Raw genomic sequence first — 26,716 nt, 5'->3', positions numbered from 1 at the left:
AGAGTCACACTCAAATCCTTTCACTTCACCATTAGCTATTTCCACTCCCCAACCCACCTCCAGGCAATTCCTCATGTTTTATTTTGCAGCAGGGGTTGGAGGATCTTGCTAATTTGCTCACAATGGCCTTACGCTCACTCACTCTGTAGTCCACTCTAATCTAAAGCTGTTAGCTGAGCTCCCAGGCCTGGGCCACCTCAGCTAAAGAAGTGTTAAAGAACAATGGATCTGGGGCAGGAGTGTGGCTCAGCCGTTAAGAGCACTGACTGCTCTTCAAAGAATCTGGGTTTAATTCCCAGCACCCACATGGCAGCTTACAACTATCTGTAACTCCAATTCTGGGGAATCCTACACCCTCAACATATATATGTAGGCAAAACACTAATGTACATAAAATAAAAATGAGTATATTTTCATTAAAAGGGGGGAAAAAAGAGCAACAGACCTGGAAGATGCCATGGGCAAACATCAACATTTATCGTAGTGTTCAGACAGGGTGACATTGGCTCACAGACACAGGGGCTGACAGGATGGACTCCGTAGCAACCTACTATGGACTGACCACAGGAGGCCCCTGCTGTAAGCAGAGCCATCCACCAGCAGACATGGAGTGCAGAGCAAGCCTGGGCAGTTCTCTCATATCACACTCCGAGCCCACTTCCAGATGCCTGTCAGACGAGAGCACAAAAGGTAAAACAGAGACTGCGTGGAGGAAGCTGTGAGATCCCTTTAATATCTGCCTGACTTCACTCGGCAGAGATACTTAATCAAGACGCCCAGAGTGCCGGCAGAAAGAGAAAATCGATACACTGGACTGCAATTAAAATAAAAACTGTCTGTTCACCTGCAGACACAGAGGTGGTGACAAGAGTAGAAAGGCAGCCACAGGTGAAGAGGAACCTATCCCGGTGCAAGGGGTCCCACTCAGAACCCAGAACTCCTGCTCAACCCAATGAAAAATGGAGAGGTCAAAGAACTGGGGTGTTGCTGTGAATCTAGAGGATGAGGAAGGCCCCATGCTCCTGGCAGTGTACAAGGGGCACCCTCACCTGGCACTTAGGTGGCAGGTGATCTGCCCATGATCACCAAAGGCCAGAGCATGCACTGTGTTCAAGTACGTCATCACAAGAGTAGTAATCCATTCACAAGGTAGAACACTGGCATGTAATGAACAGTCTAGCAACTTCAAGTAAACACAACAGCGACAAATGCTCACTGAGGAAAACAGAAACTGGACATGAAGCGCAGGGACCCTGTGACTCCATAAATGTCAGTCCACTATTGGGCCACATTCAAAGTCAGAAGCGGGTGGGACCCCAGAGAGTGAGGGGAGCCTAAGGTCATCAGGGGCAGACAGCAGGCTGCCTCAGTTTTGCTTGAAGTGCAGTGTGCACATGCAGCCTTCAGCACAAAACTTGCTGGGGAGAAGAAAACACACATGGCAAAGCAAAGGCACAATGGACACTAGTACCGACTGCCATGTTCCTAAGTATTCCACAGCAGCAGCCACACTGGGGAGAAGCAAAAGGTGCGCCCAGATGGGCCTTTCGTGGTATAGTCACCCCACGATCACAGAAATGCATAAACACTGTCGGTGACAACAGGCCTCCAAAGCATAATGCTGCGACAAAAGCAAAGTAGCCACAGACACACACACACACAGTAACCCTACAGACTCTTCTGAGGATTTTCCTACACAGGTTGGCTAGGAGCACTGGCTCAGTTACTTCCCCACGGAAGCCCCCAGCTAGTTCTCAGCACGTCTGCCTCTAGAACCTTCTTTATAACCATGTGCCATGAAGTAAAGGGTGTGAGGGTGCTGGAGTTCCACCTGATCCCACACCCATCATCCGTAAATGAGTAGGACAGGCTCCGGTAACCCAGGGAGCCTCCCACTGGCATGGTGCTCACCTGCAGACAGCGACCTGCCCAGCGCTGGAGCAGAGGAGATGCTGCACCTGCTAGGGAGGCCTCCAAGCAGAAATCTGGCAATGCTGGCTCCATGTATAATAAACAAAACCTTGAGCAGACGTCACTTCCCTTTACTGTCTGTGGGATACAGGCACATGGCGTCTGACCTTGTGACAGCATCCCAGCAGGGAGTAAATCAAGACACTCCAAAGCAAATATTCAGCAAGTCGGGCTGCGTGAGCCTCGCCCCAAACACCACACCTCTCCTCAGCCTTCACCAGGGACACAGACCCTTGGACACGGTGCCCACTTCCTACCCACAGTCCTTCCAGGACTGCAGGAACCCACGACTGTCTGTGGTCTCCAGCTCTCTCAGGAGCAGTCTGTGAGTCATACCCTGCCACACACAGGAGGGCAAGTCACAACGCCTGCAGGTTAGGAGTGGAAGGACTCTCACCAAGACTCTGGGCTGACCAGAAATACAGTGGTACACTCTCCACAGAGGAGGCCCAAAATCGCTCCTGTCTGCTGGTAGCTCATAGAAGTCCTAAAACATGGCAGCACAGTCAACAAGCCTGCTACTGGCCTCTGGGGATGAATGCCATGTTGGAGCACAGTGCCAGCCAGCAGAGACCTGGAGACCTTGAGACAGTGGGAACCTAAGGTCTGTGAAGAGTCATGACTCAGAGGACATTTCATAGAAAGAGACAGCTCAGTGTCCCAGCAAGCTCAAAGGACAGACAGCCCTCACCCGCCAAGGAAATCACTCCAAGAACTTGCTTACAGCAACACAGGCAGAGCAGGTGCAAAACACTCACCACCCGAAGTGCAAAGTCCAGGGCTGTGGGGACGGCTCAGTTGGTAAAGTGCTTGCATGAAGAGCATGAAGCCCTGAGTTAGAACCCAAGAACCCACATAAAAAGCCATGCAAGGGTTCGTGTTTGTGACCCAGGGAGGCTGAGACAGGAAAATCCCTGGGACTCGCCACTAAGTCAAACCTATTTGGTTAGCTCCAGGCAAATGAGAGACTCTGCCTCACAGGGTAAGGGCACTCTGTTGCCAAGTCGGACACTGTGTTTGATCCCCGGGAATCACAGAGGATTGCTTGTTTATATTTGAAGCCAAGGTGGGTGGAACCTGAGGAAAGATACTAAGGTTGATCTCTGGCCTCCACATGCACATCCATATGAACAAGAACTCACATGTGCAAATGTATGTACACACACACACACACACACACACACACACACACACACACACACAATCTGAGGTAATCTAAGACTCCAGGCCATCACTAGGACATCCAAATGGCCTCTGAAGGTACCATGGAACAAAGATGGGACTGGCCACCAAAGGCCCCACAAGCCACCTCTTTCCAGGCCTGCTTTCTAGAATCTGTGTCCCTAGTGACTGCTCCCCCAGGGACCTTCGGCAACCAAACCGGGAAAGTGGAAGGCTTTCTTTCATTAAAAAATAAAAATAAAAATCTTGCTATAAATATGATTCTGCAACTATGGTAGAGAATATTAGTGCACACTGGAAATAGCGTGTCTCAAATAGGAAAATGGTTTGTGTTCACCCAGTGCCAGAAGCCAATTTTCAATTGCTTAAAATAGTCATGATATTTTACCAAGGTAATTATACTCTTAGCTATCAGTAACAATTAACTCCTTAGACTGGAGCCGCTTAATAAAGGTCTCGAGCAAAATTGCGCATGCCAAGCACTGTAAACTGAAATGTGAAGCTGGCAAAGAGGCCCCTTGGAGGGGAGGCTGAGGTGGAGCACCACAGCCGGTTCCAGGGCATGCAGATGGGTGCAGGACAGGCCCCACACCCTCCCATGGGGGTTGGGAGAATGGGCTGGAGGCACACAGAGGCAAGATCAGGCAGAGGTGAGCAGTCCTGGATACTGAGGCCTAACAGCAGCTTCCAAAGGGACAGTGGAGAGTGGACACTGCCCCACCACAGACAAGCAGGCTGGAGTCCAAAATACCCAGGCCAAGTACCAGCAGGGGACATTGTACCATGCCTATGAAATCACGTGACAATGCCCCCGGTGCCTCTCCACACCAGCCTAATGAATTGTTTCATCATTCCAGCTGGCTAGCAAGCCAAATCTCTACATCCCAGACCCAGGGCTGGGAAGGCAATGGGTATTGATCCATTGAATCTCTCGGAGGGACAGCAGGTATAGATAATCAGTCAGTGCTGGGTAATCAATAGCCACTTCCCACTCACTCAGAGGGAGGCCAGTTTGGAGCAGAGAAGTATTGGCCTTCCATGTTCAGAGAGGAGACTGGAAATTTCCTGACTTGGGAGCACTAGGTGGGAATGTCAAGGGCAGAGGCACCCACATAAGACACTAGGCACTAGGATCTGTTCAAACAACCATGGGAGCTCAACCGAGAACACACTGCATTAGCATCATGGCCAGCAATGCCCACTGCCACCCAAGTCCCAAGCTGACATGACGCCCAGACAGCCAGCAAGTTCAGAGCAACTCTGGTGACACAACAGGCACGGGATAACCCCAGTTCACAAGCAGTATACCAACTATTATGGGCGTGCACATATGGGAATGCTACAAAACACAGGCCACAAAAAAACTAGACCATGTGGGTGTACACTTGTGGGAACGCTATGGACACAGACCCAGATCAGACCACTGACTTCTCCAGAAAGTGGACAAAACAGCTATGGCCCCAGGTGATTTCTACAAGGAACCAGAAGGCTGGGACAGATGGACACACCACGGAAGTGCAGAGGCTGGAAGCTTCTCTACCAGGCTGGCTGGGGTGGGCAAGGCATCTTGGAAGCATGAAAAAAAAAGCATGTGCTGACTCAGTCTACCCCCTGACCACAGGCAGATCCACCTCCTGGGGCCACATTGCAGAGCCTCCCTGGACAAAACAAAGTCCGGGCAGGATGCTTCAAGAGGCTGCTGCACTAATGCAGTGCACTCAGAGCGGCTCAGGACCACCCCACTGAGCTGACGATTGCAGAGTCTGGGCAAAGGTTCTGTGACTAAGTATGAAGGTTCTGGGTCATAGGACACAAGCATGTCATCCACTAAGGAAGTCTATCAAGCAGATCCCCTTCCCATGTCCCTCTCTGAGCTTTCCCACAGCCAGCTGTCTTCTCATGCCACCAGCACAAGGACGCCCTGAGCTGGGTCAGCAGACCAAGACATCCGCCACCTCCTGCCCCATGTGCCTGCAAGTTGGCATCATCAACAGCACCTCTGTGACAGCCTTCTTCCCTGAGCCGCTCCTCTGTGGGGATGGGGCCAGCTCTCCTCACATGCTCTGGTAAACACTAAATCCTCTGGGTCTTTGCTCAAGCCTAACCTCCGACAGCTCCTCCCATGTCAGCATGCATGGCCGTGTTTGTCTTTGTCACGGCTGGTAAGTGGATGGCTGAGCACTCTGCTGCCTTCCCACTGCACTGTCAAGCCCAAGGGCCGTGACCACATATTCCCCGCACATGGGCTTCGCAGTGACAGGTGCTAGGCAGGAAAGGATGACTTTGAGGCTCAGAGGAGGAACTTTGCCAATACACTGAGCATCTTCTCAGCCAAGGTACAACAAAGCTGGGACTAAGCTGCTATGAGATGACAGTCTAGCCACCTCTCTTCCTGGGCCACCTGCAGGGACCCTGGGGCCTGAAGAAAGGACTTGGCCCTGCCCCAGCGCTAGGAAGAAGTGTTGGAAGCCAACACAAATGCTAGCTTTCCTTTAGGAGACAGTGAGGGGTTGGCACAGGGCTGTCTGGTCAGGGGCAGCTGTGAAACTGCAGTGGGAAGCAGGAGAATGGCTCGCTTTGTAACAGGGTCCAACCCGGAAGTTCCAGTAGCAGAGAGTCAGGTTTCCATCAGACACCACAAGCACAGAGCTGGCCACATACACCCTGGATCTTGTGGGTGCACCATCATCCTCCTGCTCACACCCATCAAGGTAAGACTGGGCCTCCACCGCACAAGCTGGCCTCCCTACTCTCATCTTCCCAGGGGCAGATCCAGCTTGTCTGTCCTTATGCTCTGAAAGCCCAGAGTCCATGAGATGCTTTACATCTGTTCACACTTGAAGACCTCAGTGCACCACACAAGACACCAGAACGCCTTTGGGCCAGAAGGCTGAGAGAGGCCTGGACACCAGGGAGTGAGCATCACTTTGCTGGGAACCATAGCATTAGCTCAGAACACCTGGAGACAGGTGACTCTCTTCACGCCACACTAGGATGGAGCCCACTCCAGCATCCTGTGCTCGTGCTGGCAGCAAAGGTGGGGAAGGCTGGCTACCACTGAGGAAGGCCAGCTTATAGGAAACTCTCCCGTGGGACACTCACTGCACCAGCCCAGGTCAGGACACACAGAGAACGTGAGTCTGGGAGACTGTTTTTGATCTTGTTTTGAGAGGGTCAAGGCATAGAGCCCAGACTGGTCTTCAATTCACCATCTCCTTTCCTGCCTCAGTTTCCTAAATTTTAAGGCTATTGTTGTAGGCTGCCACTCTGGGCTCTGAATGATGTTTTGCCATTCAGAAGACTGTCCTCAAATCTGGACTAAGAGCACACAGCCTAAGTGAACTGTTCTGCTGCAGCCTGCAGCTGGGGAAGGACAGCACTGTGCCTGGCCTGCAGTCCAGGGAATGCAGGATACGCACTGGAGATGTAGGATAGTGACCACAGGCAAGAACATGCAGCTTCAGAGAGGTCTGGATGAAGATGCGCAGCCAGAGAAAAAAGGCAAGGCATAGGCATGGTAGAGCCTGGCTACACTGTGAGGACTATACCTTGGTCAGCAGCACGATGCGCTTCTGGAGCCTTCGGGCCAGTGCCTCATGAGTCTCCCTCTTCTTCCTCTCTTCTAGCAACTGTGCACTGACCTGCCGGACCTCATCCTGGAGCTGTTGCTGGGCTTTCTCCAGACCCCGGGCACTGCAGGGAAGGCAAAAGGGTAGAGCCATGAGGCCTGGCATGACCATCCCCCCACTGTGTACCCTACAGGGGCCTCCTAAAATAGAGCTGCACGTGCAAACACCTCGTTGTCGTTTCCTAGCTCCTGAATAGCTACTTAGTGCCTTTCAGGAGGTTCTGGATTTCAAAGACACCCAGGGTGATCCCAGAACACGGTGCGAGGGGGAGGGAAGTGCAACTTCACACACAATGGGAAAGATTGTCAGCCACAGGCGCGTCAGGACTGCACTTCTGAATGAGCTAAATTGCCAGCGCAAGCACTTCCCATGTGAGTCACAGTCGGCACAGATGTGCAGCACAGGGCGGGTGTGCAGAGCAGCCCCCGCAGCAGGCACTAGGCCTGAAGACTTTCTGAAGGAGAAAAGTCCTACCTAAACAGGGGTGCTAGGCCTGCATGTGATTGACAGACAGCAGGACAAACCCAGGCAATAGCATCTGACCTCTATGTTCCCTTTCTCTATTAATCCATGTATGTGTGTGTTCTTGCAGTATAGAGGATTGAAGTCAAAGCCTCAGGCATACTAAACAAGATCTCTGTCACTGAGCCAGGCTGTCAGACTCTCACTGGGGGATTCTAGGCAGGTGCTCTACCACTGAGCCACGCCCCAGCCCCTCACTGGGGGATTCTAAGCAGGTGCTCTACCACCGAGCCACACCCCAGCCCCTCACTGGGGGATTCTAGGCAGGTGCTCTATCACCGAGCCACACCCCAGCCCCTCACTGGGGGATTCTAAGTAACTGCTCTGCCACTGAGCTATATTCTCAGCTTCTTTGGATTTTTTTACTTTAAGACAGGATCTCACTAAGTTTCTAAGACTGAACTCAAGCTTGTAATCTCATTTCAGTCTCCTGAGAAACCAGGCTTTCAAGTTGTAGCACCAAGCCTGGCTTCCCTTTACAATATCTGCTTTCCTATTGCATCCCTGTGGCCTCCTTGGCTCAGTCACTTTCTCCCCTGTGTCATCGCAACAGCCTTCTAATCCAGCCAATTGCCTCTGCAAACATCAGAAGCCCAGGTCTCTGGACTGAGGCCTCTTAGGGCTGTTGGCCACTCCCGGGCTGACCGCAAGCATTTTGGCAAAGACCCTCAGACAGTACCCTTCCTACACCCCGCCAATCCCACAGCTGCTGCTGCTCCTTGAGAGGATGTGGCAAGCCCCAGAATAGCAAGGGCAAGGACCTCATCATGTACCCAAACGGTGCCCCTCCCATGTGCCCTGGGCTGCAGCCCATCTTAAGGCTGTACCTGGAGAAGGACAAGGCCAGATCAGGTGATAAGAGCTGTTAGGGAAGGACTGACCAACCCCAACAACCAAGAAGGTACAAAGCAGGCTGATGAGGAAGGGACAGCAGGAATACAGTGCATGTGTCCCATCAACAGCAGAGACGTCTTCCCACAGGGAATTCTAAAAGCTCTCAAAAACTGAGACATGGAGGCTGGGAAGATAGCTCCGTTGACAAAGTGCTTGCCTTACAAACACAAGCACTGGAGTTTGGATTCCCAGCACCCACACAATAAATGGGGCATGGCAGAACACAGCCGCAAGCCCAGTGATGTTCAGAAAGACGTGAGGCAGACAAGCAGACAGATCCTACAAGCTTGCTGGTCATCTCCACCAATGAAAGGCCCTGTTGCAAGCCAAAGGCAGATGGTGCCTGAAGACAGCACTGGAGGTTACACTTACACACACACACACACACACACACACACACACACACTGACACTTACACTAATACATAAGCAGAGCATCAAGATTCCAGTCTCAAGTGACATCTGTAACACTCATGCAAAGTGACCGTCACCAGAACACTGAAGCTACCTTGAAAATGTACAAACAGGGACAGGGCCAATGAGAGACACCCAGCTCAGCTTACTTCTGCATCCAATTATTTGTTTGCTTTAATTACACAAATTCAGGAAAACCTGAATTCACAGGGGCGGCAGATAACGCTTTTGTCAGGTAGACGCCCCTACAAATATGTCTATTTCACATCTGAGTGAGTACAGGATTTTGTAAATTATAACTTGGTAAAATCATTTAAACAGCTGAAATGCAATTTGAAAGTGAATAAAAGTCAAGCATTTATGAAACTTCAGCAGGGGCTTGTGAGGCTTCTGAAAGTGTCACAGGGAACCGTGCTCTGAGCCACCAAACATGACCAAAGATGACAAAGTCAACCATGTGACATCAAGGACAGTGGCTTGGCTTCAATTGTACAATCTCAGAATGTCTTGCGCTGTCCCCTAGCCCCACTGAGAAGCAGTCGAAAGCCACCTGCACCCTAGGTGCGTCACAACCCCAAATGTAAGGCAAGAGCAAATATTCATGGGAAACAGAAGTATAAAGAGGCTATTTTGAGTTCCAGTTCAATTGAAAACTATTCATAGACCAATTTAATAATCAAGGACTGTGAAATCGACTCTTGAATCGTTGAATTCAGGTGGGGAGGTTCACAAGCGCCTTAAATCACTGCTCCAAAGTGGGTAATTTAATTAGAACGGCAGCATTTGCTCTGCTCCTGAAGAGCCAGGCACACAGAGACTGATGCATGGCAGGGCACACACAGGCCGGGTGGGACAGGGGATTGGGACCACTCTGATACACTGTCCTCGGCACAGGGTTCAGGGGAGCGTTGCAGGAAGACAGCCAACCCCAAGGCAGGAATTTAGGGAGAGCATTCCCCTTGTAGCTTCCCAGGGTCCTGGTCACCCACTGCAGATGCAAACAAAGCCAAGGACATGCCAGAACAGCCACTTTGTCAGGACTTTGAGGACCATTGCTCAGGGTAACAGAACCAGGCAGCAGGATTGAACACCAGGAAATCTGTCTCTCACTCTGAGCCTTCTAGCAACCTCCACTCTGCAGCTAGACTCTGCTACCTAAGGAAAGCAAAGACACGGGTACACAATCTCCATCCTGTACCTAGGTCACAATGTGGAACTCCACACACACTGCAGGCCGTGTACAGAGCTGTGTACACTATGGCACCACAGGACAGGGTGGGGTGTAAAGGGTATAAGGGAGACTTGAGTTGTAAAATTGCAGATTGTAAAGGAAACTCTTTGTCCCTCCCCGCAACATTTCTTCCCAAGAATAAAAGACCCCCCCAGGAATATTAGGTATCTAACCCAAGGCTTCGCTGATGCTACACAGGACTCTCCCACTGATCTACAGCCCCAATCCACATCCCTCTTTCAATCCCTTCCCCTCCTCCCCTGCACAGAGACCTCTGTGCTCACCTGTGCAGACCAGAGATCCAAGTCAGGATGTCTTCCTCAATCTCTCTCCACTTTACTCACTTTAATTTTGGAGACAGAGTCTCTCGCTGAAACTGTGGCTCGCTGTTTTGACCAGGCTAGCTAGCAGGGGAGCCCTGGAATCTTCCTGTCCTGCCTAACAGAGACACAGCACTGTGTCCTGCTCTATGTGAGCTCTAGGGACCAGAACTCAGGTCTGCATGCTTGTATAGCAGGTGCTTTACTCAGTGAGCCATCTCCCCAGGCCCCATACTCTGTTTTAAGAACAAACACATTTCATCCACTGTGTAGGGCAAAAGCAGATGTCAGAGGAATGCGTGATCCAACAGAAGAGGCCAGACCACAGGCAGGACTGCAGACCACAGTAGGTCCTAAGGTCCTTCCCAGGCAGAATAGGTTCTCAGGTTTCCTAGAGGATAGGACTGAATTGTAAGTTGCAGTTCAGAGAATGGTGTAGCGAGGGCGCTCCAGAGCACCATTTGCAGAGCTTCAATAAAGCCCTGAGGCTTCCAGATCAACAGGCTGGGATCCTCCCCGCCCCACCCCTAAACACAGACACACACCTGGTGCAAGGCTTGCTAGCATAAGGTGCTGCAAAGCAGGCATCAATCACCAAACAGGAGACTTCAGGGGAAGAACAGCTCACATGAACCAAACGGGCAGCAGCAACGCCTTCTGAGACTGCTGGACACCGGTGCCTGAGTGGGGAGAGGGCACTGGGCAGGGTCCAGAGCACTGGGCATGGTCCAGGCTTGGGGGGACGCTGCCTGCAGCAGACAGACATCACCCTTGATTCAGGCGGTATGCAAGAGAAAGCAGATGGGAAGCCAGCAGGTGAGCAGGGCAGGCACCGGGCCCTGCACGTTCCTCTGGCACCTGCTGCAGGCTGACTAGGCCAGCTGGCAGGGTAAACAGGAGCTGCAGGTCAAGGCAACACAGAGCTGAAGCACTGCTGCCTCACTGGCCATGGCAAAGGACAAATGAAGAAAGGCATGCCATGGTGAGGAGGGTGGAGTGAACTAAATGCCCACAGGCACAGGGGAAGACAGATGTGTGGGACACTCAGGGGAGGGAAGGCAAAACGCTCCTATACCCAGGGCACACTCACACTGTGTGGAAATGAGGGTTGGCTATAAGGCTGAGTCCTTAGCCACAAGGCCATGGAAAAACCGAGGAACAGGAGCAAGGAGAAAACACCTCAAGAGGAAGAGAGAAAAGGACACAAAAGCTGTCCTGATGCTCCTGGGACTACAGCAGTGAGTGGAAGGCAGGATGGGATGAGAGAGGCAAAGGGCTAGAAATCCCAGGCCCTGCTTAGAACTGGGAACAGGTGGGTATTCCCCATCCAGCAGTTGGTTCCATGCAGGGAACGGGTTGGCAAGCTCCACGGGTGGGGCCCACGGAGAGGACAAGGGCCTCCAGACAGACAAAGCACACCATACCAGAGGGCTGCAATACAATGTCCCAAGAGGCCCTGGACGCTTGTAGCCAGGCTTCTCAAGTCACACCTACCACCTAGGCCTAGACACCCAGGCATGGCAGGATGCAGAGAGGCAAGGATCTTCAAGTTGAAAGGGGACTCTGCCGCTGGGCCCTATGAGAGCCTCAACAGCTGGAAGAATTCGAGCAACCCCCTCCCAACACAGATCACCATCAGCTCCCAGGACTACTGGTTTTCTCTCAGCCTTCCTTGCCCCCCGCCCCCCTGAAGGAGGCTCTCTCCATTCAACTCCAGCCTTTCTTCCAAGGAAGAGAAGGAAAAGCTCATAAAAAATTAAAGCTCTCACTCCACAGCACACTGAACTCTGAGGGCAGCGGCATTTCCACAAACCTCTGGGGCTTCAGAGTAAGCTCGTGGTGCTTCAAGAAGCCGTTGTACGTGTTTATCGATCGCTGCCTTTCTGAGGCAGCATCTGCTGAGAGAATGAGTCTGAGCCTTTGAGAGCCATCTTTGGATGTGGTGGGCCACTGCCGCTCACTTTCATGTGAGCTTCGTCAGAAACCCAGGCCTAAGAATATCTACTTTCAAGGAACCAGGCCAGGCCAGAAGACACTGCAGAGCGGCAGGAGACATTTTAACAACCTTTTCCAGGACACCAAGACAATGCAGCCTCTAGCTCTTCCTTGCCTGACCCAGCATTTCACAGCCTTGGGCCTGCCTCCCTCCCCCGCTCGAACCCAGCACCCACACTCACGCAGCAAGAGAAGCACACCTGCATCAGCAGATGCTGTGGGACCCCAACTCTATGGCCCCACACAGCAGCTCTGAGAAAGAGCTATGCTTGGTACCCAGCTGAGAGGGGACATGTACCAAGTCACAGAATGACATATACATCATGCAGTGAGTTGTCACACATTGTGACACTGGCTTTAGCAGAAGGGCTGAGCCCTCTCTCCCCCATTTGAGATCCAAGCATGTCTGTCTACGAGCATCTAAGACTATGACAATAGAATAGTCCAAGAGTAAAACTGTCACTCCCTTAAAAGCAGTTGGACCCATTTCCAACAGAGGTCACTAGTGTTTATAGCATGATAAAAGAGTGCCTGCAGTGAGAAAGAAAAGCCAGAAGTTCAGCCATGGGAAGCTCAGCCACAAAGAAAAAGCTCAATGGGGAACTCGAGATGCCTCAACTTCCCCTAATTGGCGTCTGCAGGATGTTGTGAATACCCAATTGAATAGTGTTTGCTATCATCGATCTATTATCTGCTATTTATCTTTTGACGTTGGCTTGCTATATACTTAATAAACTCACTCATACAAAACCACAAATGTGAGTCTACCAGGCCATTCACCATGAGGCATAAACTGCAGTGCTGGAGTGTCGCCGCCTGGTGCAGAGGCACAGAGCATGTTCACGTGGCTCCAGTCATGGCCAAGCCCACGTTCTAAGTTTAAAAAAAGAAGGAGGGGGAGGAGAAAAACTCTGGGGCCGGAAGAGATAGTTTAGCAGTTAAGAGCACTGGCTGCTCTTCCAGAGGACCCAAGTTCAATCCCCAGCACCAACATGGCACCTTACAATTATCTGTAACCCAAGTTCTAGTGGATCCAACTTCCTCACACAGATACACATGTAGGCCAATTACCAAAGGCATATAAAAATAAATAATAATTAATCCTGTATGTAGAAGAGCTTGATTGTTAGAAATAAAGAATGAGAGAGAGAGAGAGAGAGAGAGAGAGAGAGAGAGAGAGAGAGAGAGAGAGAGGAGAAAACAACTTTGAGGGCTGGCGGTGCAGCCCAGCAGGCAGGATGCTTGCCTAGGATGCTCAAAGCCCTGGTTCTCCAGCACTGCATAAACAGGTGTAGGAGTATACACCTGTAACCTAGCATTTAGGAGGTAGAGGCAGGAGGTCAGAATTCAAGATCATCCTTGGTTATGTAGCAAACTCAAGGTAAGCCTGGGCTACATGAGACCCTGTCTAAAAAATAAAATAAGAAGCTGAGTGTGGTGGTGGATGCCTTTAATCCCTCCAGAGGTAGAGGCAAACAGATCTCAATGAGTTCAAGGCCAGCCTGGTCCACAGAGCTAGTTCCAGAACAGCCAGGGCTCCACAAATAAAACATCTCTGAGGTAGGTGTCATCTCTGCTGAGAACTGCAGATCAGTGTGAAGCCCTAATCCCCAACATGACAGTGTTGAGAGGAGCCTGGACAGTGAGGAGAGAGCTCTCAGGATGGAAGAGCGGCCTTAGGGGAGACCCTCACGAGCTGATGCCAAGCCGAAAAACGCACACCTGTAGGCACTGCAACCTCAACAGCCAGCTCCAGGACCGGGAGGTAGACAAGCTTCCAATTTAAGAACCCTAACTATGGCAGAGTTGTGACAGGAGCCCAAACTCACTGAGACAACCCTGTTCTGAAACACTTGAGGAAAGGTGTCACACAGAGGGCTACCTCCGAGCCTTTGTGGTGACAGCCCAAAGCAGTCTGACAACATGCACCAACAGCAGTGGTCTCCTACAGCTATGACAATGAGATTCCACATGAACTGGTGAGTTTTTTGTGATTCATCCCTTTCAGAAAGCTAAGAAAATACTAGTAAAGTATTATTCAAACCCTATAGCACCTTTATTCTTAGAGGTCTGAGAAGCGCAGATCAAAACCTGCTAACACAAATGATTTCTAACCTTGAGCTTTGTGGATGAGTCAATGCAGAATAAGCCTCTGAGTCACCTCTACAAGGCCATGTATCTGCACCAGGAAAACCGGATGCTTGTCTTACCTGACCTCTGGGCACTATGCCTGGCACAGGCACAACACTGACCTAAGCCACTGCAGGTCAGGTGGAGCTAAGCTGCTACTAGGTGCCTGTATGTTCCTAATTGCCACCCCTACATCAAGATGAAATGTGCAGAGTGCAGGTCCCCATACCTGAGGCCTGCTGTGATGCAGTCACCTACAGACCCAATGCCATGTACATGGAGCAGGAACAGATCAGCTTGTCCCTGCTTCCTTCCTCCCAGCTCACTGGGGAGTCTCTAGAAGCTGAAAGAAAATTCTAGAAATCTGTTTGTCCGGTGAGTAACAAATTAGGACCACGCAGAGGCAAGATGGGCTAGAGTTATGGCCTCAGAAATGGATGACAGGAAGAGGGCCAGCTGGTCAGCCCTACAGTCTGCACTGAGCCCTATTCCTAAGCCTATGAACTAGCCACCCATGTTATTAGGGCAATCCCTGACAAAGGCAAAGGGGCTCAGGGTATAGTAGCAGTAGTGAGCAAGCAGCCTCCAATCAGACAGTGAACACCATGATCTCAGAGTACCCTGATGCTTTCGGATAGTGAGATGTCATGAAGGGAGGGCCCTGTCTGCCCATAGAGCTTTGAAAGTGACCGGATGCTTACACCAGGGTACGGATGCACAGAAGGGGGAGCAGAGGGTGCTGGAGAACCGACTCTGAGAAGACACCAGAGGAGCAGACACAGAAGAGAAAGCCGTGGAGCTTTACAAAAGACAGAAGAAAAGCAACTGGAAACCTTGCACTCAGGGCTGCGCTAGGCTGCTTGGTTGGTAAAAATCTCACAACAGGCTAAGTCATCACCCAGGAGTACTGCTGTGGGCCACACTCCAGGGGATTCAGGCTTATTACTGGTAGGTGTGGCTTTCCGGGGGGAAAAAGCCAGCTGACAGAGAGCCACATATTCAATAGAAGGTATGGAAGATATAGTCCACATTAGCCTGACTCATCAGCACTCCCCATACACACCCCAGTCAGGGATGAAGTAAGGCCATAAGCTCCTACATCCCTTTGGATGTCACAGCCTAGGTGGCCACTGGTTATCTACTCCCAGATACATCCTAGAAAGGTATTTCCTTTCTAAAATACTTCCAACAAAGACAACAAAGGCCCCAGCACTGAGCACAGAGTACTTAGAAGGACCACCAGCAGCAGAACAAGGTGGTCATACCTATATTACTGAGTCTGCAGGCAGAGTTAGGACATCCTGTACTGTCCCCATCCCTCCTTGGCACACTCTTGGGAGGTCTCCAATGACTGAGGACAGTCAGATATGGAGCAGCCTCAAGGAGGCCATGTCAGCACATCTAGCCTGAGCCGTGAGGTGGTTTTGGAATTTGTAGGAGAGGCAGGATCAGAAACACAAGGAGACAACAAGCAGCAGGCCTGCCCTGCCTTCTGCAGTGGGACAGCCTGATGCAAACTCAAAAGGAGCCAAAGCTTCCGAGCACCCTTGGCAACGGGGCTCAGCACAGCACATAGCTGTCTGCATTTCCATCAGTTCCATTTCTTAAAAACCTCCAAATATTATTACACATTTTTCTGACAACCATTCATACCCCCACACCCAAATCACAAAACTGCCAAATAGTAGAGACAAACCAGAAAATGGGGAAAGGAGAGATTTAAATAATTACCAACCAAAGGCTCAGCCCAGGAAGCCAGTGAGGAGGCCGGTGAGGAAGCCGCCTGGTCTCTGGTCACTGGGCACACAGCCTCTGATGAGAGCCGCTCCTAACATCTCATCAATTACAATCACCAAATTCAATTTGCATCCCCAGATAACAGAGGCCATCAGTAAATACTCTCATCTGGCCTTGAAATGTGAGAAAGAAAATCGCCTTTCACAATTTCTATCTGCTCCGGACCATAAAGAATAATCCAATCTGAGTCATGAGTTACCAGCCTGCAACCTCCAGGTGAGGCAGAACTCACTGTAAGCCACTGAGTCTGCTGATGACGCAGAGATTGGAGGGCAGCTCAGCCTTCCAGGCCTTGCTGAGCAGCCCTTGTGTGCCCTCTACCAAACATTTGGGATAAGCGGTGTAAACAGATAATTCAGACAGCTGTAGGAGGCCTGGGGGCGTGACTACGCAGCTCAGCACTTGGTGGTTTACTCCGGAGGCTCTTGCTATTCTCTGTAGCACTGAAAAGGACTATTAAAAACCAAAGTTAGAAATGGCTAAACAAGGGCTACTGCTCTTGCAGAGGACCTCCATTCCATTCCCAGCACCCGTCACAGCCTGCTCCCAGCTGTCTGTAACTTTCCAGCTCCAGATCTATACACTGTCACCCTACCCTGACCCCTGGCCTCTGAATGCCTTCCCCCTGGTCCCCACTGCCCTCCCCTGGCCTCTGAATGCCTTCCCCCTGGTCCCCACTGCCCTCCCCTGGCCTCTGAATGCCTTCCCCCTGGTCCCCACTGCCCTCCCCTGGCCTCTGAATGCCTTCCCCCTGGTCCCCACTGCCCTCCCCTGGCCTCTGAATGCCTTCCCCCTGGTCCCCACTGTCCTCCCCTGGCCTCTGAATGCCTTCCCCCTGGTCCCCACTGCCCTCCCCTGACGTTTGAATGCCTTCCTCCTGGTCCCCACTGCCCTCCCCTGGCTTCCACAGGCACCTGCACTCATTCACTTATACTGCCACAAAGACAAGTAATTAAAATAAAATAAAATAAATATTTTTAAATGCCTGTGAAGAAGCTGTGAGTGACACAGGTGTGTGTCAAGTAGGAAGGGGCATTCTCACATGTCACTTCAGCATGAACATGACTGGAGAAGAAGAGCGAAGACCTGGGTGTAGTGACCCTTAGGAGAGTCTACAAACTGCGGCAGAGCTGGGCAGGAGCTCAGCCAGAACCCTTGCTCTCCTCTATATGCCTGACCCTCAGCAAACAGCCTTCCCTCCCTTTGCTCACAGCCATACCCAGCATCGACCACTCTGTGGCTGCTTTCCTATGGGCAGGTGTGTGGGCTGAAAACACAAACACCTTTCTTTATCTTCTGTGCCTGTCACAGAGAAGGGCTACTGACCACTGGCCTACACCAACAGTTCACTTTTGAAGTAAAACACAGATACACACTCACACCACTGACCCACTAATGACCTAGCTCAGCCCTGCTTGCCTCCTAGGCATGCACCAACAGCTTCAGAAGCTCCTGCTGGCCTAACCCAGTCACAGTTCCTGCACAGGCAAGAATTCCAACCACACAAAACCCCTGTTTCAGAGTAGGGGTGCAGCTCAGCTCTAGCTCAATGCTAGAGCAACTGCCTGGCATACACAAGGCCCTGAGACTATCCCCAGCACTGCAAAAATAGACAAATATATAGATAGACCATATATAGACCGATGGATTCACAATAGAAACATAGAAGAGGAGTAGGTATCTAAGTAGATAGATGCACGGTAGAAATACAGATGATGAGCAGATGGACGAACAGTCAGACAGAGTGATAAACTGTTTCAAATTCCCCTCAAACCTAGAACCTACTTCCTCATAAGAAACCTAATGAAGGCTGGAGAGATGGCTCAGAGGTTAAGAGCATTGGCTGCTCTTCCAAAGGTCCAGAGTTCAATTCCCAGTGACCACATGGTGGCTCACAACCATCTGTAATGAGATCTGCTGCCCTCTTCTTGTGTGCAGGCCTACATGTAGGCAGAATACTGTATACATAATAAATAAATAAATCTAGAAAGGAAGAAAGAAAGAAAGAAAGAAACCTAATGAGGGCAGGCAGGAGAGATGCTCAGCAGTTACAAACACTTACTGCTCTTGCAGAGAACCTGGCTTGAGTTCTCAGCAACACAATGGTGCTCACAAACTACTTTAACACCAGGTCCAGGGGACCTCATTGCCACTTCTGACCTCAATGGGCTCCTGCATGTATATAGTGCTCGGATATATACACATTCTTGAGTACACATGCAAACACATAAACATTTAAAAATAAGTAAATCTTTGGAAAGAAAGAAGGAATGGAATCACAGTAAGTCTCCAGGTGCCCACCTCTGCACACAAACAGGAATGAGAGCAGCCCTGGGCCCCAAGTCCACTGCAGCACACTGAGGAGGAGCAGGAATGATGCTAAGGACTGCCCCTCACACCTCCATGAAGGCCTGGGGAAGCAGGGGGAATCCTTTCTTCCAACAGCACCCCAGGCACGCATCTAAGGAGGGCAGTGTCTTCACCCCATGCCCCAACAACAGACACAGACGCTCATAGGGTCATGGTGCTCCCAGTGGGCCATCACTCCCAGGTAATGTGGCTGGAATATGAGCTACACCTCAAGCTGGCTAAGTGCTCAGCAGTCTCCCATATTCTCCCACATCCTCGTCTTCTGAAATACAGACGGTCTCCTTCCCTGGACCCTGACTCTGGGAGATTAGATGCAGGGGGATAGGGGAAATCCCAACCTGGGAAGAAATAAGAGACAGACAGAGACCAGGGACCAGAGAAGGCTGGAGTTCTAAAATACAGGACAGCAGCAGGAAAGGGGGAGAGGGGGTCTCCAATGGGTCCTGTGACTCCTGGGGGTTGAGGGCACTGGTCACTATAAGGCCAGGTCTCTGCACTGGGCTCCTTGATCCCGACCTATCTATAGATCTCCAGCTCTGACAAAGTCCACCAATCTCCCTCTAATCAACCTTTCCAAGATACAAGTTGCAAAGGCACCATCTCCTATCGCCACCCCACTCTACCTGCACCACCTTCCCATACAGGCCAAAGGAGAAGCAGTGGGACAGCCATGGCTGCCTAGAGGTGAGGGTACTGCTAACTGCCTCTATGTGGCAAGGGCCCCTTCCCAGCAGGCTGGCTAGACTGTTCCTGTACCAGTACTGCTGGGGCCTCTCTCCCACATACACACATACACAATGGCCCCAGAGTTGTCAACACAGGACATGCATGGGGAGGTAGGGAAGCACTGAACCCTACGATGGCCATGAAATGTCCTGTGTCACCCAAGGATGGCAGCCGGGGCTCACGAGCAGTGTGGAGAGCCTTTGAAGAGATGGCCTGGTGGAGGCAACAGATCTCTAAGGAGCACACCCTCACAGGGATTGTAATGCTTTGCTCTCTCTGTCTCTGTCTCTGTCTCTGTCTCTGTCTCTCTCTGTCTGTCTGTCTGTCTGTCTGTCTCTCTCTCTCTCTCTCTGTATCTCTCTCTCTCTCTCTCTCTCTCTCTCTCTCTCTCTCTCTCTGTGTGTGTGTGTGTGTGTGTGTGTGTGTCTGTCTGTCTCTCTCTCTCTGTCTGTCTGTCTCTCTCTCCTTCCTGGCTTCTGGAATAATTGTCTTGCTTCGCCAAATGATGCATGCCATCACCAGAGACGTAAAGCCATGGAGTTGCCTGTCTGCTCCAACCTCTGAAACTGAGGCAAATAAACTTTTCCTTTGTACTATAGCTACCTGCCTCAGGTATTTTCATATACTGACGGAAAACTGTAAATATAGATGTCAAGAGGGGATACAGGCCATGGGCCAATGTGTATGAGACTACAATGAATGTGTGCTTCTATTCACATAGGTGTGTGTATGTGTAACACAGGCGGTGAGAGGGCCCAGGAGAGCTTGACTGGAGTGCCTGTCAACATGGTGACTTCAGCCTCCTGACCTGGAGGTCATTCAGAGCGCAGAACTGGGCCTACCCCTCCAACTCCATGCCTGTGTCTAAGGACGAGTAAGGGGCTCAGGTTGCATTGCAGGCCCAGGCCAAGGAGAGAGGAGCCCTGAGGGGCGGAGCTGGGTGCGGGCTTAATTGAGAGTGTGAGTCAAATCAGACAAGCATTTAGGAGATAAGACAGAATAATCTCAGTCACGGCTCTCTCTCTTTGGAATCACCGGGCAGCCCAATTAGCAGTTCTGATGCTGAGGTTCCTGGTGTAGCATGGTCGATAGCAGCCCGCTGGCCAGCATGGCCTGAGCGCCCACACCAGACACACTGTCAATCGACACCTGGGCTCCATTATAATCCCTGCAGCTGCCTCGGTGGCGCCTGATTAATAAAACCCATTCTAGTGTTTATTCTCCCATTGATTTCCCTGTCCTCAGCCCGAAGCCCAAAGTCAATAACCGGTTGGGTGAGGCAACTTCGCTGGGCCTCTGCTGTCTCCCCTGGGCAAGAAGCATCATCTGCCCTTGTCAATCACCTGTCTCAGCACAGGGACCACTGAGGGGCAGAGCCATCTAAGCATGCATGGGACGTCAGGCTTAAATGTTGTCACTTGATTAATAAAGAAACATCTCCAAAGTGTTCCCCAGGCTGAGAAGTGAAGCTAAGAGGAGAAAATGAGTTTGAGACTCCCCAGTGTCCTGTCTGTCCACCACTCTGTTGAGGGCTGGGGACAGGGAAGGCACTTGCTGACCGATGGCTATGTCAACATGGCCACTCATTTATTAATCTCACTTCCTCTCCCTGCAGGCTCAGGCTTGGAGAGTTGACACTTGGCTTGAGAAATGCCAGCTCTAAGCAGTTTATTTCCTCTTGAACTTTAAGAGCTGACTGAGACAGAAGTGACCTTTAAAAGGCTGGGTTAAAGCTTGTCGGGCCTGGCGTGGCACTCCTCTACGTACACAATGCGAGAGGGCCACAGGCCCCATCAGCACACTTGGTGACCCTGGGCTCAAAAGAGAGTCGCCACAACAGATGGGTCAGAAGAATAGGTCCAAGGTGACTGGACTGGGTGACGGCCAGCATGGAGTGACAGCACCTGTGGCAGGAGTGTCCAAACATGTGGGCTCTAGAGTGAAGACTGGAGAGGCGTGGTGTTGATAAGAGCAAAAGCAGCACACTGAGGGTTGGGACGTGGCCCGCATCACTGCCGGTGGCCAGTGAGTCACACATAAAGAAGGGTATCTACTTCTTCACTCTACCAAAAGAAACTTACTGAGGAGACGCAAAGGTGTTCCCAGCTCCCTGTAGGGCTCCGTTCTAGCCTCCCACCAATTCCATGGGTCATTTTCCCAGCATTTCCAGGGGACCTGCTTATTATGGTCTGGCCCTAGGTGGTCTTTGCCCATGGGACTCTATAGTGCGCTTGGTGACCAGTAGGCTGTGACCCAGAGCCAAGACTGAGGGTTGAATGAGAAAAGCAAAAGGGCCTGGGAAAGGGAACAGGCTCCTTGCCTGAAGAGGTGTCATCAGTAAGTCAGTAAGAAGGCAAACTCATCTTTTGCCTAGAAAATGTTTTGCTCTGATTTTTCTCCATGCATTTTTACCCAGATTTTTCACATGGCTTTGTGCCAGATGCTTTTCTTAGATTTTGTTACCGTATTTCTCATTTAATTTTTCTCCTGAATTTTTGGCCAGGCAGTGGTGGTGCCTTTAATCTCAGCACTCAGGAGGCAGAGGTGGGCAGATCTGAGTTCAAGGCTAGCCTGGTCTACAGTGCGAGTTCCAGGACAGACAGGGCTACACACAGAAACCCTGTCACAGGAGGAAAAAAAAAAAAAAAAGAAAGAAAGAAAGAGAAGGAGAGAGAGACAGAGAGAGACACAGAGAGAGAGAGAGACAGAGAGAGACAGAGAGATTACTTCATCCTAGTGGACATCCCCACAGGAAGGAGGCAGTGCAGCCTAAAGGGCCCCAGCTTGCTGAGCATTCAGCACAGAGCAACCATGCACAGGGCTCCAGGAGAGGCTGAGGACCCACGAGCCCTCACCTGTGGCTGCAAAGCTGAGCAGCCGTGAACAGCCTCTACTCACTGGCAAGGACCACAGGAGAGACCGCAGCTGCAGAGCAGGCACGTGGAGTTGGATGCAGCCTGAGAATCAAACTGGAAGTAGGCTGTCCTCCACATGGACCTCCACTACGGGAGGGACTCTGTCCTCAAAAGCAGCCCCAGTCCTCAAAGTAAGGGAGCAGCAGGCCACCTGTGCCCACCAAACGCTGTACTCTGTGGTAACAGAGCTGGACAGAGGTGAGGGTGATTGTGAGTATTCTGCACAGGGAAGGTTCATGTTCTTAAGGTCTACGTAAGGCACAAGCTACAGTGACCCTGCACACAACCACAGCTATGCAAAGTATGACTTCAGTGACAAAGAGGCTGGCCCCTGTGACCTTCGAGCACTAGTGGAGCTCTGCAGGGGGAGGCTGGGCGAGGGGAATCAGGGCTGCACAGGGTGGCCAGCTGCTGAGTGGGGCTTCTGCAGCCTCCCACACACCCCATGAACAGAGCGGAGCGGAGCTGAGTGGCTGCTGCTGCTGCTGAGCAGATCCCGCCAGGGCCCATCTGCTGAGCACAGATTAGAGGCAGGAAATGCAGCTCAGAGAGCAGGAGCCAGAAAACACATTTCCTGAGCCATTGTGTGAGTCCAGCGCTCCTGGCGGTGCCACTCAATCGACAATGCGCAGCGAGTTTAATAACTTTCTTAGAAGACACTCAGAATTGACCTCAGACCCTTGACTATCTGCTTCTCAAACTCCCATCCAGCACCTAGAGCTCTGGAGGCCCAGGGCTCCCCTTGGAGGCTGGAGATCACTGCTAATACAGGGCAGAGGGGAGGTGTAATGTACAGCATAGTGTAAACTGCCGTGTACTGTATGAGCTCATGGAGAGGCCAGCTCTGGAAGTAAGATTACCTCCCTGGCTGCAGACCCAAGCGTGATTGTCTCCACGTGTCCTCTAAGACCTCTTGCCCTGGCACCAGCCGTCCTGGCTTTGTAAAAGGGGAGGTGATGACCAGCAAAAATGCTGCAAGAGTAAAAATATCACGTAGGTGAACTACTTCCAACAGACATTACTGTTATGTATCCCATGGTATAAAAGCTCCTGCTGTGAGAACAAGAAGCTAGAAGCTCCTTCACGGAAAGAAATCACAACTGAGACCCTAGCTGACTGTGTCCACTTTCCCAGTCGTCTGCAGGATGATCTAAGACCCCAATTGTCGGCATTTCCTCTACTCTCAAGCAGGCTGCTCCACAGTCTCCTCGGGATGTGATAGGATAATCGTTTCCTCCATGTCTGCTACTTGCTACTTTTCTTTTCTTTTTTCTTGCTATGTGCTTAATAAAGTCTCCTATTCAAAACTAAAAGGGTAGGCTGGAGAGATGGCCCACAGATTAAGAGCACTTGAAGGGTGCTCTTGCAGACGGCCTGGGTTCAGTTCCCAGCACCTACATGATGGCTCATGACCACCTGTAGCTCCAGTTCCAGAGGATTCAATGCCTTTTCTGACCTCTGTGGGCCCCTAAACATGTGATACACATACATATACTCAGGTACATGCATATACACATAAAATAAGTATATTTTAAAAGACTGAAAATGTGGCTAACATAGGTCATTTTCTAGACCCTACAGAACAAAATGCATGGCCATCACCAACACTAAAGATGAAAGTCACCTACCTTTCCATCTTCACTTCTAGCCATATACCAGCTCCTTTAATTCTGCCCCAAGTCAAGTGGTATGGTCTACCCCAAAGAGCAAAGTCTAACCGAATGAGGGGTCCCAAGCAGGGCACTGGAAACCTTCACTGCGGACACCAGCAGAGAGGAGAGGTCAGTCCTTGCTATGTGGTACATGTGAAATGTCCCCAAAAGGCTTGACTGTTTGAGCACTTGGTTCTCAGCTGATGAGCGGTGCTGTTTTGATAGCTTGGGCCAGTACATTACAGCATGGCCCGAACTGGTTCCTGATCCACCGAGCTCTACAAAAGCAGTCCCTCAATCCTGTTGCCACCACTGTGAGCACCCACCTCTGCCAAGTCTTCCCTGCCATGGTGAACCACACCCTCTCAAGCGGTGACCCTAACTAACCCAACTCCTATAGATTGCCTTTTTTCAGGAGTTTTATCACATCTATAAGAAAAGTAATGGATGCAGTCTACTAAAGAAAAAGTACAGAGCCTACAGAAAAGAAGCAAACAGAACCCCAAGTCAGCACTGGGGCTAGAGAGCCACTTCCCCCTCCACCATGGGAAGACAGCGGCAGAAGGTGAGCCGGAGCTTGCCACAGCCCTGCCTTTGCCCTCCCAGCCTCCAGGACGGTAACAAACAGGTTTCTGTGGCATATGAGCTGCCTGGACTAACGCAGACAAAAAGACAGCAACATGGGGCTTGCAGCAAATGAAACGATGGATGATTTTAGACATGAAAGTCAAAATCATGAAAGGGGAAAATGCAGAAGGAAGCCTTAATGATCTAGGGAAAAGAAGGTCTTTCTGTACCCACATGAAACCAAAGCACTACTGAACAAGACTTCAGAACTGATGCCCGGAAGATAAGCTTGTACTCACACAGAGGGAAATGTCAAATGAGAAAGCAGCTGGGTGTGGTGGTACAGGCCTGTCATCCCAGCACTCAGGAGGCTGAGACAGGAGGATTTAGAGTTTGAGACCAGCCTGGATTACACAGTCAGACCTGTCTCAAAAAGAGGGGGAGCAGATCATATTCTGAAAGAAAATAGTAAATTCTGGGGACAGAAAAACAGCCCAAGTATATAAGTGGAAAGCAGGGCAAAGTGGAATGAGACACAGGTCAGCTGAGCAGCAGTGAGCACGTGTACTCTACACCACTGATGCCAGGTGAAAGCACACTGAAGTTCACCAGACCTCTCCTACTCACCGCCCATACTTAGTTGTGGCTATGTGAAGGTCCAATGGTGCACATGGACACACCTCAACTTCTCCTAGATGTTTCCCAGTGGCCATAGGTCATGTCAAGATGCACGTGTGTGAGCCCTCAAATAATTCTGCACAGACACACCCACACTGTAACTCACAAAGACTGAAACCCAGCACTGACCCAGATACCTAAGAGCAGGGGACAGATGTGCAAGGAATGCTGCTCAACAGAGGGACAATGTGACAACCCCACCTCAATGCAGAAGCAACCTCAGCCAGGAGTGTTTGGGGCCAGCCATGTCATGGGGCCCTAACAGAACCCATTGTTCCTTTGTGGTATGACACATGAAGATGTGTGAAATTCAAGAACAGAGGCAGCACACCAGGGTAGAGAAGCCATAACAATAGTCAGCTCCCCTGGGGGTTCAGGCAGCCCACTTCTGGGGCATGAGTCATGTCCCACATATGACTTGGAATACTAACCCATGGGGACTGGCAAGTCCTTTAAGGAATGTTCTACATTCTATCTCACAGAAACCAGACTTCAAGAAGGTACTAGGTTGCTGGTGGAGGTGTTTTTCATGATGCACATGCACATGTGTGTCACACGTATGTGTCTGTGTGTGTGTGTCTGTGTGTATCTTTGTGCACGTGTGCTCACAAGTGAACACGTATGTGGACCTAGTAGTCAATCAGGTGACACTGTTTAGGGGCCATCTACTTGTTTGTTGAGACAAGGTCTCTCACTGTCCTGGAACTTGCCAATTGGGTTGGGCTGACAGGCCATCGAGCCTCTGGATCCACTGTCTCTGCAGTCCAATTCCCCACCATTGCAATCAAATGCACAGCAACCACTGCACCCAGCCTCAACTCTCGTCTTTGAAAGCACTTTAACAAGGAGCTGTCTTCCCAGCCCCAAGTACTGGATTATACCTTTTCCCTAAGGTCATACTGATACTCATTCTCACTTAAGAGAGTCCCGCCTGCTGGGCAGCGGTGGCGCACGCCTTTAATCCCAGCCATTGGGAGGCAGAGGCAGGTACATCTCTGTGAGTTGAGGCCAGCCTGGTCTACAGAGCGAGTTCCAGGACAGCTAGGGCTATTACACAGAGAAACTCTGTCTTGGAAAAACAAAAACGGGAGGGGGGTGTGAAGGTGGGGGTGGAGGGAAGGAGGGAGGGAGAGAAGGAGGGAGGGAGAGAGAGAGAGAGAGGGAGGGAGGGAGGGAGGGAGAGCTAACACATTTTAGAGGGTAGGGGCACGCTGTTGTGAGAGACTGCAATAAGGAACATTCCCAAAGTTAATGATGCCAATGCTTCTGGTTGGCCCCAGTAAGGAACCTCTGGCTTCTCATGATTGCCAACCCTGCTGGAGGCATGACACTAGCACCGGTCACAACAGACTATCTCCCATAGGCCCACAGGTGTCCCCTTCTGCTTAGAGAACAGGACACCCAAGAGGAACACAGCTAACAAACACTTGCCAGCTTCCTCCACAGCTGCAGTCACTCAAAGTTAAAGCAAAGAAAAAGAACACGGCACTTTGCAAAGAATTGGTAGAGTACTGACACAACCTGGCTTCTGCCATAGCTGAGGAACTAACAAAGTCTTTAAAACATGCTAATTAAGGAGAAGAGCTACCAGTGACTGATGACAGACTGCAGGACAAAGCTGGAATGAAGATGGCCTGAGACCCATCACACCGCTGCCAGCTCCTCACTGCTGCATGAGGCCCCTGTAAATTCTGCAGTAGTGTAAGGTGATGGATTGGATGGCC

At 50.9% G+C, this 26,716-nt stretch overlaps 1 protein-coding gene across 1 annotated transcript in view; it reads right to left on the bottom strand.

Annotated features, from left to right (window-relative positions):
• Positions 1–26,716, bottom strand: part of Mad1l1 (mitotic arrest deficient 1 like 1) — a 308,425-nt gene that overhangs the window by 174,188 nt on the left and 107,521 nt on the right. The window contains exon 10 of the mRNA XM_051161164.1: positions 6,702–6,846. Within this exon, the coding sequence (XP_051017121.1) occupies positions 6,702–6,846 (145 nt within the window). The remainder of the gene's footprint in view (positions 1–6,701; positions 6,847–26,716) is intronic.

Source organism: Acomys russatus, chromosome 19, assembly GCF_903995435.1.
Source record: "Acomys russatus chromosome 19, mAcoRus1.1, whole genome shotgun sequence".
Taxonomy (NCBI): domain Eukaryota; kingdom Metazoa; phylum Chordata; class Mammalia; order Rodentia; family Muridae; genus Acomys; species Acomys russatus.
The sequence above is the reverse complement of the archived record's forward strand: the minus strand, read 5'-3'. Positions and strand labels throughout refer to the sequence as shown.